General features: G+C 48.3%; 1 protein-coding gene across 2 annotated transcripts in view; it reads right to left on the bottom strand.

The window, feature by feature from the left end:
* Positions 1 to 15480, bottom strand: part of SCUBE2 (signal peptide, CUB domain and EGF like domain containing 2) — a 36739-nt gene extending 21259 nt beyond the window's left edge. For both annotated transcript variants that reach the window (XM_059848871.1, XM_059848872.1), the window contains exons 1-9: positions 15363 to 15480; positions 13022 to 13144; positions 12483 to 12608; positions 9540 to 9674; positions 4114 to 4239; positions 3612 to 3728; positions 2665 to 2754; positions 1466 to 1582; positions 344 to 466 (exon numbers count right to left, since the gene is read on the bottom strand). In XM_059848871.1, coding sequence (XP_059704854.1) covers positions 344 to 466; positions 1466 to 1582; positions 2665 to 2754; positions 3612 to 3728; positions 4114 to 4239; positions 9540 to 9674; positions 12483 to 12608; positions 13022 to 13144; positions 15363 to 15465 — 1060 coding nt within the window. In that variant the 5' untranslated portion in view covers positions 15466 to 15480. The remainder of the gene's footprint in view (positions 1 to 343; positions 467 to 1465; positions 1583 to 2664; positions 2755 to 3611; positions 3729 to 4113; positions 4240 to 9539; positions 9675 to 12482; positions 12609 to 13021; positions 13145 to 15362) is intronic.
* Positions 15481 to 19411: the final 3931 nt, after the last annotated feature.

Below are 19411 nucleotides of genomic sequence, written 5' to 3'. Positions count from 1 at the left end.
GTGAATCAGTCAGAAAGATGGAGAGAGAGACATTGCCTAATTTTCCCCGTAAATTATTTTAGGATCATCAAGGCTGGGGGAAGCATTAACCTCATAGAGAGCTTTTTAATATGATGCTGTCTCTGTCCCTTCCAGATAATAGCTCACTGTGCCATTAAACTTATCTCCTACAATAGCATCAAGCCAACTGTATTAACTCAACAGCTGTTTCAGAAGAAAAAAATCCCAACTGAGGAATGGAAATGATTCTGGAGTCCATTATCACTTCATCATTGTAGTAGATGTCCAAGCCACGCTGATTTGTCCTACTTTTGTTGTACCGTTGTCTCTCCAGTGCACATACCTTGACAGGACTTCTCATCTGTTAATAATTTAAATCCTTTTCTGCAGCTGCAATCAAAACTGCCAACAGTGTTTTTACAGAAATGATCACAGCCTCCATTATTGGACTGGCATTCATCAATATCTGTAACAAAAAAACAAACAAAAAAAAAGGCTTCAGCAAATTAGGACAGAGCTTCAGCACTCAACCTACTCCCACTGCCAGATTCAGAAAATAGTCACGTCCAGTCAGCTGGAGGAGCCCAGAAACAAAATCTAGTGAGACTACCACAAATTAAGGAAGGAAGGAAGGAAGGAAGATCAGATCCAACTTAAGAATGATCCAGCCCATTCAGCCCCAGGACAGTTTTATTTGCTCTCATTTAATGTATTCCTGTCAGTTGCATTTGGGTAATGCATTCATAAAAGACCATTCCCTAAGTTCTGTTTGGAAACACTTTGGCTCCAAGGCTCTCTAAGAGGTTTTAGTATTTTAAACATTCTCTCCGTTTCCTTTCTGTAAGCCCTGCAGAAATCTCAGACAGAGACTTCCTGAACTAGCCCGTCCTTTTCATGGCAACATTAGAATGAGGCCTTTATCTAATATTAATTGACTCAGGCCTGGGGATTTCATCATTTTTACTTAGCAGAACAGCCTTAACATCTAATTACTGGAAAAGCAATATAATATACAACCTAACCGTGCCTTTGCTGCTTGCCAGGGCTCTCATTAGAGCTGCTTGGAGCAGTGTGTATTTATAAAACACATCCCTGTTTACACACTGGTATTTACTTGCCAGCTCTCCTGATGCCCAGCCAGGCTGGTACCTGTGAGCACCCTCGCCCCTGCCAGCCTCAGCCAGCGCTGACCTCTGCTGCCAACAGAGCTGGTTTAGCTCTCCCAAACCTGACCTCTGGAAAGCAAGGCACAGGAGGTGGAAGTGGAGAGCAGGAGGGCAGAGAAGAAGAGATTCTCTGCTGGAGATACACCTGACATAAAGGAAACCACAGCCTCGACCCCTGGTGCAGTCCTTCCTGCGGTCAGACTGCACACAGGAGCTTTCCTCTGGGCCCTGGGCTGCCTCTGACTGGGGATTTGTATCTTACAGGACCTGGGAACACCTAAGAGGAGCATACAGCCCACCTTTGCATGTCTTGCCATCGAACTGGAGCGTGAATCCCACGGGGCAGCTGCAGTGCACTCCTGTGGAGGTGTCCTTGCAGGTGCGGTCGCAGCCGCCGTTGTTCACCGCGCACGTTTCTGGCAACGAGACAGAGCTCAGCCTCCCCCAGGGAAATCACCACCAAGAAACATCATGGCATACAAGGCACAGCCCCAACACACTGCTACTCAAACTTTCAGCCTAGAACACACCAGCAGCTGCTAAATGCATGTGTTGGCAAAATCCCCACCTCAGCAATTTCCAGGCTTTTTGTGGGAACTCTACAAACCAAAATGCTGCCTTCTGGGTATCCCACTTGTGACTGAAACACAAATCCCTGCTCCTTGATGATGAATCTGTTACTGACAGTCAGTTTCCTTATGTCCACAGTGAATCCTGGCAGATCCCCTGACACTTCCCACCAAGGAGACACCTGGTCACACTCAGAACTACTAAATGGGTTTTCTTAAATCCCTCCCAACTCGTCTTCCCTACTAGCTGTGCTCTCAGTCATGGTGGGTAACACCCTCATGAGCATTCCCTCAGCCTGGGAATCCAGGTGCATTCCAACTAAAGTTTGTTCCTCTAACTCCCTGCCATGCAAACTATGCCTAAACTTCGCCAAACCTTGCTAGTGAGCACTCCTAAAACTCCAAAAACTCAGTGCTTCACATCCTTTGGCACCCCTCCTCTTGTCATCAGTCTAACCACCTCAGTCAGTCTAACTGCCTGGACAAATACAACTTTACATGGCCTGTATTGATTGAGAGAGCTGCAAAGAACACTTTTTTATGTCTGCTTTTTAAAATCTGCTTTCTAGCTCTGTATCCTCATTTTCTGCAGCATTAAGCATATGCTACTTATTGTCGAGTTTTGAGAGCTTTACTGGTTTATTCCCTCCCAGCCTCTCATCTCACATGCAGTATTGGCAGGCTGTGTCCAACCTCCAAGGGAAGACAGAGTGCATCTTCTTTCTTCCTCTGTCATTCTTTTTGAAAACAAGGCTATTCATTACATGTCTGCACATTAGGGAATAATATTATTTCCTTAAGAGAGAGTCGATCATCTCAGGCAGAATTGAGCCCAGGTTACCATAAAAAAACCAAACAAGCCCCACACTAATTCTTCAGTCTGAAAGGTTTCAACAAGTAGCAGAATTATTGTGGATCAGCACTTTTACCCATAAGCAAGCGTCGCTTCACTCTCTTGTCCACATCAGCGGCTGCTGTGGTGTTTCCCTCAGAAACTTCAACAGCAGCTTCTTCCCTCTCTGTAAGGAGCATGAAAAAAGCAAGTGAGTAAAGGTGCCCTGACCAGAACCCTCACCTGACATCCAACACACACAAACAGCTGCATCTCACACTGAATCAGGGACAGTCAGAACTGACCAGGCAGAAATCAGTTATTTTTAAAGAGCAAGTAGTAATAAAAGTCATGAAGACCCTTCAGTCAAAACCATGAGAATATTTTGCTTTTGTGGCTTCTTTACAGTCATGTTTGCTTCAGTATCCTTAACAAAACAAAAGATGTGCTACAGATGTAGCAAACAGCAGCAAGATGAAAGAGCTAACTGAGCTGCTCTGCTAGGAGGGCTCTGTCATCATCCATCCTGGGCTAATTACAACAACCAGCCACTCATGCCTCAGCATTTGATTTCAATCAACAAACAACAAACTCTCCCAGAGACTGCAAGAGTTTATAAATCTTAAGTGCTTTCTTTACTGGATAACTGCCTTGCCTAAACTATACATTAATTGATTTCAGAGTCCCGGTTTTTACAGACAGACTCCTTGCTTACTCTCTCTGGCTCACACTGCTGAAGAGACTGAACCCAAAATATCCCAGAGGGAAGGAAGCCTGCTCTGGTTAGTGACAGGCCTCCTGTTCCAGGGGCACCAGTGATAATTACAGGTTGCAACAGTATTAGGTAGCTACTTAAACAGGGAAGCATCACTTGCCTGGACCCAAGCAACTCACCCATGCACTATCAGGTTCCCTAATTTTCAACTCTTTGATATTTTCTAGCCATACCATTATGAGGAGCACTAATCTTGCCCACACAGCACCACCACACCCCCCTGGAGCTGGCCACCCCCAGCAAAGCTCTTCCCTGGAGTGCATACTGACCCAGGCAGGTTTTGCCATCCACGTGCATGACGTACTTGGGGTGGCAGCCGCAGACGGGCCCGTGGTCAGCATCGTCACACGTGTGCTGGCAGCCCCCGTTGCCGTGGTTGCATGTCACTGGGGAGAGAACACATGGCACTCTCACAAGCACTGCCAGCACCTCTGCAGGACAGGGCACAGTCCCACTGCCATCTGAGTGCCACCTTCCTAATGTGCCCCTGTCCTGAAGGGCTCTGTGAGAGTGAGACACTGCACAGCTCTCTCAGGGAGCTGAACTTCCAGTTGTTATCAGTGATGGCCCCACTCCCAGACTACAGACACTACAGCAATCAACAGAGCTGTGAGACCGTGTCCAGAGAAGACATCAGTTCGGGTTCAGCTCAAACACACACAGCTCAGGTGTGTCATGTTAGCTCAAACACACCCAGTCCCATCTCACTGCAAACAGAACACTGGTTTTGTTCACTTTGCAAACCAGAAGCTTATGCAGAATGTTGCCTACAAATGCAGCTCCTCTGGTTCTTGGACAGCTCAAATCCCGGTCGGCATTCACAGGCAACTCCTCCTTTGGGTGTTTCTCTGCAGATGTGGGCACAGCCGTGGTCTTTGTTCATGCAGCTCATGCCTTCTGTAAAACAGGAAAGGTACAAGAGCATCAGCATCCTCAGCAGCTCTGTGTGCAGGCAACAGGGTCACTTCAACACACACACAGACTAAGCCTCTAACTCTGGGAAGGCTCTGCAGGGTTGGCACAAGAAGTTTCAGCTCACAGGAAAGGCAGCGAGTCCAGTCCTGCAAAGTCAATGGTGACAGGGTTTCTCCTTCTGTGATCTTTTCTGTGCCTGTTCTTTGGCTGCAAGGTCAAAGAGCAACATCCACAGATTTGCACAGCACCTGCAGTCTCATCCAATGCTCTCACTTTATACTTCTAGGTGTTCATAAAACCTCCTCATTTCTTTTATAAAAGTGGCAATGTCCAAGTCTAAAGTGAAGTCCTTATTTCTCTGCTTAAAAGAGCAGCCAGCAGACACAGGAATGTTTAGAACAGCAATCACAAGGGTCATCCCAATTTCAATTCCTGGCTTACAAAGCAGATTTCCAGAGTCATAACCTATCTCAGCAGTGACCAACTGCTGAGTCCTATCTCAGAGCAGGCCAATGTGCAGATTGCACACATGCTGTACATTAATTATCTTTGTTGTTAATCATTTTGTTTTAATTTTTTTTTCTGATTTCAGTACACACCACCCAGGAAAACCTCACTGGGTATTATCACAGTGTTCTGTATTTCTACACATCTTCCCAGTTAGACAGAATTTGTGCCAGTGTCTGCTTTAACCAAATGAAGAACCATTGTGACACTAATGACTGGATTTCTTTTGCTACACCTCTTGGCATTTTTATCTCTGCCAGCTCATGCACAGCATTCAATTGCCAGAGTGTTTTTCCCAGTCTTTGCAAAAAATATAAAGTCAATTAAACAGGGAGGAATAGTTTCTAAAATTATTGCAAAGGTTCTTTCTCCTTTCTCCATGGCTCAGTGCAATCAGTGTCTTTGCCATTTGCCAGAGGGTGGTACAGCCTGTACACACACAACACAAAAACACCCAGCAGCTGGCTGAGTAACCCAATGGCATCAACAGACCAAATTGAACAAATAGGTGTTCTTTTAACAGAATATCACAGACCTTTGATGAAGCCCTGTACAAAACCAGGAAAGAGAAGATATCTGAATGTTCTCCTTGGGTGTACAGAGAGCACACCTTTGCCATCAAATTCTCTGCCTGGGCACATTTGGCTTTAAAAGGACGAGTTACACCAAAATGCTCTTTCTTCCCAGTGAGAGCATTCCATGTATGAAGACCAAGTGGAACATTCTTTGGCTGCAAGGGCTCATCCCACACCACCCCAGTGAACTCTGGAGCTGAGCAGACGCACAGCCAGGAGCAGAAGAGCAAGGCTGACCATGCTGCAGAAAAGGGACTGTCAATTCCCCACTCTGGATATTTTTTACACTTACACAGCCCTTTTTCCAGCCTCACTGCTAAGTGAAGCAAACCCACTGCATTGTGAGGCAGAGGTCGGCTCCTCACCATTATCCCACTGCACTTCAATTAGGTCCTTTTTCCACACTGCTATTCTCACCCCCTGGAGCACCAGCTACAGGACCCTTTCTCTATTAAGACAGCTTTAAGCAACAAAAGAATGGACATTGCAGAGCCCAGATTATTCTGCTCTGCTGGCTTTTTGATTCCTTTCCCACAGTGAGGGCTCTCCAGAAGTCCAGCAAGACAATGAGACTTCAAATCCTGCAGCACACAGGCACAGCCCAAGGAACCCACAGGAAAGCTGTCACCCATTATTGTGTCAGTCAAGGAAGGAGACAACCCATGAGGCCACAAATTTGCCTCATTAGCTCCGGTGGTTTTGTGAAAGTTCTGGTCTTAAGCACACAGTATGGTTTGGTCTGTCAGCTCGGAGGGGTTAGAGAGCATTAAGAGAATTAGCAGCTTAGTTTCTGTCAACAAAGTTATTCTTTTGTCTCTGTTGAGCTACCAAAGGGGAAACTGCTCAAGCAGGTACTTTGGTAAAGTTCACTGGCACCAAACAAATGGTTTATATGCTCCATTTGGGATTGCTCCATTCTGAGTGAGCAGACTTCAATCAGGTCTCCACAGAAAGCTCAAACTGTGCTCTCCAGACCAGGATGCATTTTAATGACAAGGTATCCATTGTGGAACGAGGTACTCCACCAAACCCACCAAAATCCAGCTGACCCAAAAGGCAGCTTCATAGAAGATACCCACACCCACACATTCCAGCATTTACTCTGGGACTGCTCTTGTTTCCAAAGCTGGGAGATCTCTCTCAGCCCCATTTTGCAAGGTTGTATGATTAAGGAAATGTCTGTAAAGCCATAAATGCTGTGTGGCTGCAAACTCCTGGGTGGACACAGAGTCTCCCAGGTCACATTGTTCCAGTGCTGTTGCAATGGCAGACTGTGGTCCAGAAACAAACCCCAAGCAAATTCTGCTCAAATCTCCCCAGACACACAATTTGTCCTGTAGGAGACCCTGCCCTACTGCCCCACAAATATCTGGGGATGGATTGTGCCACTCAGCCAGGAGAGGTGACTCCAGTGCCTGTGTGCTTGAGCAGACCCTGAGACAGTGAGACCTTTCTGATGACTGGACCTTCTTGAAGTTAGCCAGCAAACCTGAGATCTGAGCACGCCTGTCACTGGCAAAACACAGGCAAAAAATATCCAGCAGTATTTCCCAATCAGGGCACACCAAATTAATCTCTTACATGTATGATCTGAGTTTAAACATCTATAATTTTTTGCACAGAAGGTGTCAGGGCAACATTCCCAATCTGCTAAGAGCATTAAGGCTCCATTTAGGGCAGGTGCAATGGTGCAAAGAGCTACCAGACATCCTGAGAGAACAGAAAAATGGTGAGGAGCATCAGCCCAGCCAGCAGAGCAGGACATCCCAGGAATGCTTTAGTCTTTCATCACATTTCCCACATCCTTGTGTTAAGGCAGCTTTTCCCCAAAAGCTCTCCAGCTAGAGTGACAGCTGGGATGGTGCCCTGTGAGTGAGTTCACACAGGATTCCAAGGTGGCTTTCCTCCCTCAGATCCCCTCCATTCCCACCAGTTCAGCCCAACAAGCAGAGCTATGACTGTGAGATACCACAAGGGAGAGCAGCAAGATTGGCCAACCAGAGCAGCAGCAGCCACAAAGATGCACTAGGTATTTACTCACAAAACACTCTGGTTTTCCCTAAGTTTTTGTATTCCCTCACATGGAGCAGGTGGAACCCAGAAACGAGGTGCACATGCATGGCTGCCCTGCCAGCTGCTTTAACAGCCTCCCGAGGTAATTCCTTCTCCCACACAGATGAAGAGCAGCTCATTCCAGCAGGGAAACAAGGGATAAAAAATAGGAGTGTGCACAACTTCCCAGGACACCTTCAGTTCCTGTGGTTTAACCTCCAGGTCACTCTGCTTCTGTATGTTTAAAGGGCAATATTGCAGCCCAGAGGGAAGATCTCCAAGGCATTGATATAGGAAGAATCTTAATGGGGCTGGGAGACAGGGAAGGAAATATTCCCTCACTTGACAGATAAGAAGCAAAACTGGATAGATGGTCTAGGCAGTAGGAGCCAAAACCTGCTTTGATCAATGCTGTGAGGTCTCAGAACCAACAAACACTGAGCAATGCATACACAAGGCAGAGAACAGAAGTCCCAGAAATGAGCAGAAAAGCAGAGAACAAAGTGAGGGGAAAGATAAAGAAGTGAGGTTTGGCTTCCAATAGACATGCCCACCCAAGGGAAAAAAAACAAAAGGTAAAAAAAGGTGGGGAATCCTGAGCAGCACTTTACAGTAATGAAGGGGGGAGGGGGCAGGGTAGAAGGGAAAGAGTCAGAGCATGAAACCTGCAAAAATGGCTTTTAAAGAAAGCAAAACAAGCACCTCAATGTTTTACTAAGAAGAAAAAAAATGTATCAGGCAAAACAGTGAGCTGAGGTTTTTTCTTAAGACTGGTTTTGATAAAGATGTATTTTATTAGGTAGTTTTTAATGGGGAAAAAAAATCCATATTTTTGGCCTCTTTGTTTTCCTTTCCAAAGAAAAATACCTATGTTTAGTGGATGTTTGGTGTTATGGAAAAAGGGCCTTTTAGGGAGGAAAAACCATCAGGAGGAATAAAATGCATCTTTAAGAAAAAAGCCAGAATTCCAAAGGTGCAAATAAAGGAACTAATATTAGTGACAGGGAATGCTGCTGCTGTCAGCTCAAGAGAGTAGAAGGCACTCCAGTAGCAGCAAGCATGAAAAAAGAGTTGGAAGATTTTTTTTCCTCTTGGCATCAGATAAGACAAGGAGTTCAAGTAACCAATTTCTGTCCTTGGGGAGCTCCTCCAGGGGTGCACACAAACTCACAGCCCTGCAGTGCCTTGTCCCACCACTGCTGCCCTCCTGCCTGCCCCCACTCCTGGCCAGCCCCTGCAGTGGCAACCTGGGCCATGGCCTGAGGAGCCACCCTGCCCCCGTGGGACCAAGGGCCAGGGAGCTGAGGACACAAATTCTTAATCCAAACAGAAGATCAATTCAGCTCTGTCAGATGACAGCCACCTCAGCACCCTCATCTGTGGTTGGCCATATATGTCTACAAATGTTGATCTCTTCACTTTGGGGATTTTTAGAGTGAGATTTGTTTATTCATGCTCAGATTCCTCTTATAGTTATGCCAACAATAAGCCATAGATTAAAGAAAGCCTTGCAGCTTTAAGCACTTCTCACTAAGATTTTCACTGTACAGTTCAATGGACAACTCCCTGATCTGAGCAACCACTTTAAAGCATTCCCTAAGGGCATCCAAAATAATTTTGCTCCATCTGATGTCTAATTAGATACCCAAGACTCTGATCTCTCAAAGGTCGCTTCACAAAGGTTTCACTCAAAACAAAGCACGGGATTTGAATACCTTTGGGGCTGACAAACAATAAATCTCTTAGCTGAAACCTAAACATCGCACGGGGAATCTAAAAGGTATCTGAAGGTAGTGCAGCCATTCCCTGTAACTAAAGCCACTGAAAATGCCCAGAACCTCCATTTGTGGCCGTTCCCTGGGCTAGGGCAGAGTTTTGGTGCCCAGCAGGGCAGCAGGGAGCCCGGGGTGCAGCAGCACAGCCTTCCGCAGGCTCAGCACCGCGGACACGCAGCCGGCAGCGAAGAGAGGAAGGGACGCAGCTCTTCAAAGCCACTTGGAAGATCCTGACACACTGCTCCGTTCAAAAGCAGCGAGGACCTCAAGACCCTTCACAGCTTTGAAAACATCAGCCTAGGAACACTTGTGAAGGTGGTTTGGCGCTTTTGCCCCCGGCAGCGGCCGCGGCTCGGGCCGGGGCGGGCGGTACCTTCGGAGCGGTGGATGCAGGTGTGCTGGTTGTCGCTGAGGAAGAATCCCTCCTTGCAGCGGCACTCGTAGCTCCCCACGGTGTTGACACAAACGTGCTGGCAGCCACCGTTGTTGAACATGCACTCGTCTGTGTCTGAGAGAGAGGGAAAGACAGCCATGAGCTTTGTGCCCTCACCAGGGCACGGCGCAGGCAGACATAGGCTCGGGCTGGAGCCCCCCAGGAGCTGAGACACCGCGGGGGCAGCTGTGCTGTCAGCCTCGGGAAAGGGCATTGCTGCTGCTGCTGCTCTGGCCGGGCGAGCCCTCTGCCCGAGAGCTCCCAGCCACTGCTGGCCAGCCCAGCCCAGCAGAGCTGATGGCCGCAGCCTTGGCAGAGCCAGCCCAGCAGCCCCAGCACCCAGGGGACATTCCCTGCCTTCAGGGCAGCTCCAACCCACAGCCCAGGCACATCCAGCTCAGCAGGCACATGTGGCCCCGGCTGCCTCCGTGGGACGGCCACCCTTTGGCCCCAAACCCATCCAAGCTTTAAAGGCTGCAGCAGGTTTAGTTCTCTATTTTGAGATTTCTTTCTCCCAGGAAGCTCCATATCCTGAAGCAAAGGTGGAACAAGAAAAATACAAGCCTCAGAATAAATTCAGCTAAAAACCTACCCCCTGCTCCTTACTTTCACCTGAGCTGAATTCACACACCACATCTGCTCTGGTGCTGGGTGTGTCATCCTCCTCCCTCAAGCCTAGGACATCATCACTCATGATCAGAGCTGCTGCTGTGCTGACTGACTGCAGTCAAGGACAACAGCAGAAGTTCTGGAAGCAGTTTAAATCTTGATTTTGCAACATTCAGAGTCTCAACAACACCAGAGAACACAGAAGGGCTCTGCTTGCAAGGAAACCAAGAGAACCAAAGAGTAGAAAAACTTCAGCTCAGCCTCTGAACAACAGGATGCCCATCCCACCCTGCAATTCTTTGGAATTTTACCCCTTAATAAGCCCAGGTTTTTGTAACCACAACTGCCAAATACTTCTCCTAGCCTAATTTTCAGAAATTTTAGCAGGAACTAAAAAACACTCAGTCCCTTAAAAACAGAACAAAACCTCACTGAGGCAAAGCACTGGTCTCATTTGCAAATTCATCTGTAACACCATGTTTGCTCCCTGTTCTGTTCATTGTTCCTGGCTAATAGTACAATGTTTTTAATTTAACATTGTAGCATTTCTGGCAGAAAACAGCTGTCTTTTTAAAAAAAGAGGAGAAAGAGAGGCTTTTAGTAAGAAGCATAACATAGTATTACAACAGATTTAATGTCCACTGAAGGCAGTGAGTAAGCCAATTGGATGCAAAGGAATGTGACCTGCTGGAGAAAAAGAGCGGCTGACATATCTCCATCACAAAGAAGCTGAGTATTTTAGAGTTCTGCAGTGATGTGAATGTGCAAACAATCGTGAATAAACAGCCACCACGAGTCTTTAGTGCTACAGATTTGAACTCCAGCAGATGTTTCTGTCTTGCAGACCTTGGAAAGCTTTCAAAAAAATCATCTCTTTCCAACAAGTAATTGTCTATTTGGCTTAAACCCAGGCACACAGCAGAGATCTTCAAAAATAAGGGTGAGAGGAGGGCAACCCTGGCGTGAACAAAGTAAATAAACAGATTAAGAGAAGATGTGATCCAATTTGCTGCATGCCAAAATATTTATTTAACGTTTACATCACAACTCAAAACTGGCACATCGCTGGTAAAAACCTCACTGGATGTCAATGACATTTTGGTTTTTTTATTTTATAGGTCTGCCATGCAATGCTGGGCAGCTTCCCAGTGACATAGCAGGTGGTAGATTTTGGTCAGTGGTCACAAACAGCTCAGCTGAAGCATGCCCTGGGTACAGAGAGAATACACACATGCCTCTTGGTGCCATTGTTAGAGGCAGTGTGCTCCTTCACACCCAGCCCTCCACGGTAACCTCAGCTGAACTCCACTCTGTGTTTACACAAACGCAAAAATAAGATGGATGTTCTGTTATTTTAAAGTATCCACAGATACTTGGTTTCCCTCTCTACTTTACTGAAATATTTGGAACCTGGGGAGTTCACCCTCTCCTCCACTTACACCGTAGAAATCTGGGCAGGCAGCAGGTTCCCAGCAGAAAAACCCAACACAATCCCGCTGAATACTCCAGAGTTTTCTGATTTGTCCCAGCAGAAGACACAGCCTGGGGATGGTCTGACCCCTACCTGATGTGCCACACACTAGTGGGAGTAGCCAGCCAAATTGACTTCAATTTTGCAGTGAGAGCAAGGCTCCCTCTGACTGCCGTGGGTGTGGAGGTGTGTCCAGGCACATCCACACCAGTGCAGCACTAGAGGAAAACTGAGCCATCTCTGACAAAGCAAATGGCACAGGTGGCACAGGGTGAGCACACGGTGCCCAGCTGGGGTCCAGGAAGCAGGACAGCTTCACCAGCTCGAGGCTCAATCCCTCTGCTCTTCAATGGCCCCCATCACGCACAGCTACTGCACACAGCCATCGTCTCCTTTTGGGAACACTCAGAGTGAGAAGCCTCCACATTACAGATAGATTTGAGAGAGAAGAGTCCTAAGCCTGGAAACACACCTGACAACTGATCCTAAGCCAACTGTGGGACAGAGAGGACAATGACAGCACATGTTCCTTCATATAAACTCCTTTAGCCTAATAATAGATGGCATTTGGCACACTTAAACCCAAAGCACTCCACAGAAATATAGCACACTTCTCCTCATTTACAGAGGGGGGAAGAGCCACACTGGGACGGTACCTCAGTACCTGAAAATCCTTAGACTCACAAGCAACATTCCTTCTCTCTGAACTGAGTGAGCCCAAGAGATGGGCAGGTGCTGCCCATGGATGCAGCCACAGGGGTGTGTTGCAGAGCACCCACCCTGCCCCAGAGCACACTCCTTACCCAGGCAGTTGTGGCCATCATGAGCCAGCATAAAGCCATCGTAGCAAGTGCAGCGGTAATTCCCTGGAATGTTGAAACACTCGTGGACACAGCCCCCATTGAAGTCGTTGTCACATTCATCAATGTCTAAGGAATAAAGCAAAAGTCAATATGATGGATGCTTGCCTGAGTGTTATAGACAGGGATGGGACTGCCTAAATGTGAGCACCAACTGCTGTCCAAAATGGTCATTGTCTTGCAAACACACTATATTTAATGCATTTCTTGCTGAATGGCTGAGAAAACACCCCAAAACCCCCTTGCAGCTTTACCTTATGTTTTTTAAGGCCATGAACAACAAACTCATTATCAGGCTGAGTGAAATGAACAGGTGAAAATCCAGGCAAGGTTTGCCTTTGATTTTGTAAACAAGAAGTAAATCAGGTGACAAAACAATGACTATTTTGATTTTTAAATCATCCTTCATTATTTTCAGTGGTTCTATTTTCTCAGAAGTGCTCCATGCTGACACAGACAGAACACTGCTCTGCTCCCTTTACCTTCACATTTCCTCCCTTCGCCGGTGTAACCCATTTTGCACATGCACTTGTACAGCTTGGGGGTGTTCTGACAAATAGCATCTGGGTGGCAGTCATCCAGCCCCAGGGCACACTCGTCCACATCTGTGAAAAGACAGCAGGCTCAGGAGGGATGTCAGCAGGAGGAGAACAGGGCACATCTCCTGAACACATCCCTGAGGAGGTGACAAGGCTGAGCATCCCTCTGTAGTGCCCTCAAGAATATTGTGTGGGTTTGTGTGTCAGGACAGAAACAGGCAGAGACAGCACCTGCACTTCAATACCTGTCATATTCTACCTACATATAGATATGTTGGTATGCAATTCAGATAAGCCCATGGTGAGCTTTTGTGCACGTTTATAAATGCATCCAAAACCATCTCGTAAGGGTTAGATGCTCCGTGAAATTCAGCTGATAGGTTCACAGAGATTCAGCAGAGATTGTCAATCTTTCTGATTAACATTGAAAGAGTTCTTGATCACATCCATGCATCACCTGCAGGAAGCCCAAGGATTTTTAAACAAACAAGGGGAGGGGACTGAAATGTACCTTCAAAGCCACCACCAACAAGTTAAAAGACTGACTTACCATTAAACAGAAGTACAATCGTAAAATATTTTTTTAAAATACAAGAATAGGATCTGGGGAGCAGCGCTGCCAAATCACCAGGCCAGCCATCTCAAAGCACAGCAAATTGAAGCAAAATATCCAGGTGGAAACTTCAGAGAAGAGGAAATGAAGAGAAAGGGAAACACCAACAGGAAAAAGTCCTGGAGATGAAGAAGTGTAGACAGAAGAGGAAGAAAAGTTACAGGCAGCAGAAGACAGCACAAGCTTTTCACACAGCAGAAGAAAACTGAAGCATGAAAACAGGAAGATTTCCAGCAACTGGCTAAAAGGGAGAATTGTAGGAGCAACACCCCATGCAGGTACAAAAAGTGCCTCCTAAAACAAGAAGTAGTGCTTGAGTATCAGCAGAAAGCAACTACTTCAATAGTCAGCCACTTTTTATGGTGGGGATCACTTTCCAAATGGAAATTTCAGCCAGCACTTCTCCCATTTACAATTATAGCATTCATCCTGCTCTTTTTTTTTTTTCCTTTCCCCCAATCACAAAATATGCCTGTAGGTACTGCAGCAGCTGCCAACTGCAGAAAGTGTTCACTTGGTTTTAACTCCTAATGGGGTTTGGCAGTGGGAAACAAGGCAGAGAGCCAGTGTTAGAGCAGCAGTGCCTTCCTGGCTCTCAGGTGCACACAGCTCCAGCAGCAGAGATGGGGTCCCAGATACTGCCACCAGCAAGAAAGGAGAAGGTGGCAAACAGTGGGAAGCAGCTGGGAAGAACAGCAGAATCGGCTTCCTCTCAAAGCAGAGAGGTCAAGCCATTAAAAAATATGGGAGGCAGTGAAGTGAAGGAGCAAGTCATGCAAGGAAGGGTGCAGGCAACAGCTGAGGGGTCTCCAGCTAGTGGGACTCCGGTAGGTGGGGTAGACAGAAAGGATGGGCAGGGAAGGACAGACAGACAGCGGGCATAAAGGAGCACCAGCCACACGTGCTGACTGTGTGCCCTCGGCACCGTCAGCTCTCCCCTGCCCTGCCCGAGCCAGGGGCACAGACCTGCCCGGCAGGAGGGGTCCCAGAAAACACACGGCAAGGAGGGGGCTTATCTCTAAGGCAGGACACAGAGACATGGAGCAGATCTCGTGGCAGCGGCAGGACGGCAGCTCAGCTGGGTTATTTTTACACCGCCCCTCTGTGATCTGCTGCGTGCGGTAAAAGAACAGCAACAAGAAGCCGCATCACTAATGCGTGGAAAAGAGGGCTAGGAAAAGTCCGTAGGCACAGAGAGCGAGATTGCCCCTTGCAGTGACAGCATCCCGAGCACAAGAGAGACCCTGGAGGAACGACACTGTGAGCCAACATCGCAGCCTTCAACTTGGCAGGAGGCGACGGCGGCGGGAGAATCCCGGGGCTGGTTCCGCGGGGTCGGAAGGCAGCTTCACCCGCGGCACATGCCGTTCACACCCCGCTCCCCAGGCGCCCCGGACCGGGGCTCTCCCCGCTCCCAGGGCAGCGGGAAACGCCGGGAAAGCGGCGTTGGCAACACCCGCGGAGCCCGAGCGCCCTGCGAGCAGCGCTGGGCACGGCCCCACCTCACACCGGCCCCGGCCCCTTCCCTTGGCCGCCGGCCTGGAGAGGAGAGCCGGGACCGCGCGGTGCCCGCGGGGGAGCCGCTGTGCGGTGCTGGGGCGAGCGGGGGGAGCTCACCGGGCAGGGACCGGGGGCACTCACCGGGCAGGGGCAGGGACCGGGGGCACTCACCGGGCAGGGCCAGCGCGGCGGGGCCGCCCGGCGCGGGCAGCAGCAGGAGCAGCAGCGGCAGCGCCCGCGCCCCCGTCGCGCCGCGGCGGCCGCCGGACCCCATGGATGGCGCTGCTGCCGCTGCCGCCGCCGGGCGGGAGGAGGCGGCGGCCGAGGGAGTGTCTGGGGCGCCCGGCCCGCCTCGCACTGACAGCGGGCGCGGGGCGGCGAGGGCTGGGCGGGCCTCCCCCTCCCCTGCCCGGCCCTGCCCCGCTGCCCCGGGCGCGGTGGGCGCTGCCGGCACACGATCCGCCCCATCCCATCCCATCCCATCCCTCCCGCGGAAGCCCCGGCAGCCGCCCCGGCGCCCGCACACCTGCGGCGCCCCAAACACAGGTGTCCCGGCAGCCGCTGGCACACGCAGGCTGCGGGAATGCCTCACTCGCAGGAGCGGGTGCTCCTGCAGCCCGGGAACCATCGCCCGGCGAGGACAGGCCCCAGCAGCGAGCCTGTCGCGGCCCGAACACACGCGACGCCCTCCAGCCTCTTGCGTTGGTTCAAGAATACAATATTGACAATTTTACTGTGTAATTACACCCCACTGCAGAGCGCGAATCCCCGGCTGAAGGCCACGCCAAAACCCAGGCATCACCCCACCCCCAAGCCAGCCCCATCCCACCTCCATTCCCAGCCAGGGATTTCTCACAGCTGTCGCTCCTTTGGCAGGTAAAATTGGCTCATACATTATTCACTGAAATCATCATTTCCTAAATAATGTCTGACCTTTCAGACTGCGAGCAAAAGCAGGCAGTTTTCTTTTCCACCCCTCCCTCCCATCCCCATCTCGCTGCCCTTTCTCTTTTGTTTTGTTCTGTGAGAAATACCGAGCTGTTTCTAGTTGCAAGGGCGGTTTATACACATTAGTAAATCTTCAGAATGAAACTTTCCCTCAGTCTTTGTCTTTGTTTCCTTAATGGCAGCTATAAATTACCACTCTCCTTTCTCACTGGAGCATCAGGCTTCATTGCTTTTGAAATGATCAAAGTTATTCCCTTTTTGAATCCAATGAGAAGCAACCTTTTGTGTCTCCTGGACTGTTTCAGTCTTAGGCAATCTCATCTATAAATACATAAAGCTGCTCATTAAACCCTCCAAGGATTCTCCAGCCCTAAGCAATAAATGAATGAAGGGTTTCTCTACAGTTTCCATGAACTCCTGAATAAACCTTCATGCTTGGGGTGGGAATTGGCACACCTGCACATCTCTCATCCAGGGATATCACTCAGGGTGTCTCCATAAACAGCTCTCCCAAATGGACAGAGAAGCCATCTCCCATCCAGGCACATGGCTTCAAGCCAGCTTACAGAAAAGCTGGTACTCATTTCAGGCACTGCCCAGTCAAGTCCCCTTAAGGAACTCGACCAGTATTAATTTAATTAACTTTCATCACAAGATTTGCAAAAGACAAAGTAAGAACACACATGAAGAATGTAGCAGAAAAACCAGTAAGGGACACTGAAGAGTCGTGTAGCCAAAATATCCAAAGCTTTCTGAGGCACCGTAAAAGCAAAGCATCTTACTTCTGTAAACTAAAACACAAAGTGAGACATAAATATTTGGGAATGCCTGAGTTAGATCAAAAGATCTCACTGCAGCTTGGAAAACAAACAGAACAATATCAAATTTATCTTAGCTAATGAAGCCATTTCTTACACATAAATCTCAAAGTGTTTTGTGAAGGATCCAGGCTAATATTTCACATATAACACACATTTGTTTATGATGAAGAATTGCCATTAAAATATCTCTTTAAAGACACAAACCAGACAAGCTCAGACCTCAACTCAGATGCCTTTCTGCAGCCTTTTTAACTATTTCTATTCAACAAGAGTCACAGTGACAGATGGCTGTTCTGGGCATGAAGACCTTTAATGGGGGAGAGAAGCTACAAAAATTCTTAAGATTCAACTTCAGCACTAAGTATGAGGAAAGGAAAACAACCATACCAGGGCTGCTGGACAGGAAGACAACCCAAATAGGACTGTTGGGGGCTTTTTTCCAGCAATTTAAAATAAAATCAAATCTTGAAGTTTCAGGGAAGAAAATAGATCCTGGAAAATAGCTACTTCCATAGAGGTAAGACCCCCAATTCCCCTCTGCTCTCCATTTTTGCTATCACATGCAGTTGTCCCACATTGAGAGATGGAGACTAAGCTGCCACAGAGCAGCTGGATGTAAAATCTGCTTCAAAAACTGTATACCTGATGTCCTGAGTAGCAATGAACACTTTTGTCCGAAAATTTGGGTTAAAAACTGCTTTCTGCTTCACAATCCTTGCTAAATTTCTCCATTTAAGAACGACCAAACAACATCTGAAGACATGCAGATTGTCATTTCATCTCCACTTCAACGAGAAGTAGCAACTCTGCTGGTCTGCATCATATTGACCCAAAATTTAGCATGACTGAGCAAACATGATGAGTGCTTGTGACAGCAGCTGAAAACAACTGGGAGGGCTGGGAGATGCCAGAATGGTAAAAGGAAAGGAGGATGCTGACAAGTGAGGAAATATTCTCAAATATTTAATTGTTCCAAAGCACACACAAAATGTCTCAGAGCTGTAGTTTCAAGCCTTGCTCATCTCTGGGTGTACACTGAGTTTTGAGTAATTGTTCTTCTTTGAAATGTATCACTCAGATTTTTGCACTTCCCATCTTAGTGTCCCAGGATTGCTGAATTCTGTGTAAAAATAACACATCTTCAGTAAATCAGCAGGACCTGCACAGGACTCATCTGAGACAGAGGAAATTTGTGCATTCTCTGGTCACAAGGGGCATTAAAAACCCTCCCATGTAATTTATATGCCTTGTCTAATTCTTTTTATGCCATTTGTAGAAAAACCTTTCCCAAACAAACATCAGATCCACCAGTGACATTTTAAATGTTGTAGGATCTGCATCTGACCGTGCCACTGTCGCTGAAATGAAGAACAGTTCCTGTTTATTGCAGAACTGAACACAGCATGGCCTATTAATACACACACATTTCTGAGTTCATAGGGGGAAAAAGGAGACACTTTGGCATGTGAAATAACTTTTAGACATTTGTATTTCCTTGTGAGAACTTCCCAAGTCATTGCTACAACAAGTGGTAACATTTGAGACCGGAGCAGTCAGCAGTCACACAACGCAATTTGCCCACCAAGGAAGGCCCTGCTCTTGGTGCTCCTTTTCCTTGGAGGAAACCTGAAAAACCTGAGGCCACCCCCTGTGATGAGGGGAATGAAGCTGCACTTACCTCAGCTCCATGCAAGCCTGCCCCACGGCCATCCCTGCAGGGGGGTCAGGAGCTGCAGGTCCATCCCTGAGAGCTTTGGTGTCTCTCACAGGCTCAGCACGCCCACAGCAGGCACCAAGCCCACAAATGCACCCCAACACCTGCCCAAGGATGAGGCCAGAGCACCAGCTCACCAGAGCATGGCTCAGGCCAGGTTCACCCTCTGGCATCCCCCAGGATCAGCCCCAGCTCAGGCAGCTGCATGCAGTTCCCCCAAGAGGGATATTGGTATTTGTTTTTCCCTTCCCTTACAAAAAAGCTCCACCACAGACCAGGTGCAAAACCTCCCATGCAAAACTGCCACGGGGGTGTGAGAGGGGAAGCACCAGAGACACCTCCAGACCAATGACCCAACTCCTTCCCTTCTGCCTTCCCTGTGGAACAGAGCATTCAGTGATGACCCCACGTGGTTTGAAACAGAGGGATGGCAGCAATCTGAGGGTGTGTGCTCACAGACCCTCCCAAGGTCTGTGCTGGTCCCTCTGCCTTCCCCTTGTCCCCCTTCCCTGACTCCTGAGCAGCCTCTCCTCCACTGCTGGCAGTCAGACAGGGATGGCCTGGGGGAAGGCTGGGAGGGAGCAGTTGTAGCTGAACAGATCAGACACAAAACTGTACAACAAAGATCTCCTGAAATGAGCCACTAAAATGTCCCACAGATGTCCTGCAGCCAGGCAGTGAGCCAGATGATCAGCCAAATTACACCAGGCTTTTGGAAAATAGCACATTGATGCTAT

Source organism: Haemorhous mexicanus, chromosome 6, assembly GCF_027477595.1.
Source record: "Haemorhous mexicanus isolate bHaeMex1 chromosome 6, bHaeMex1.pri, whole genome shotgun sequence".
Lineage (NCBI taxonomy): Eukaryota > Metazoa > Chordata > Aves > Passeriformes > Fringillidae > Haemorhous > Haemorhous mexicanus.
This window is presented reverse-complemented; position numbering and strand designations above follow the sequence as displayed.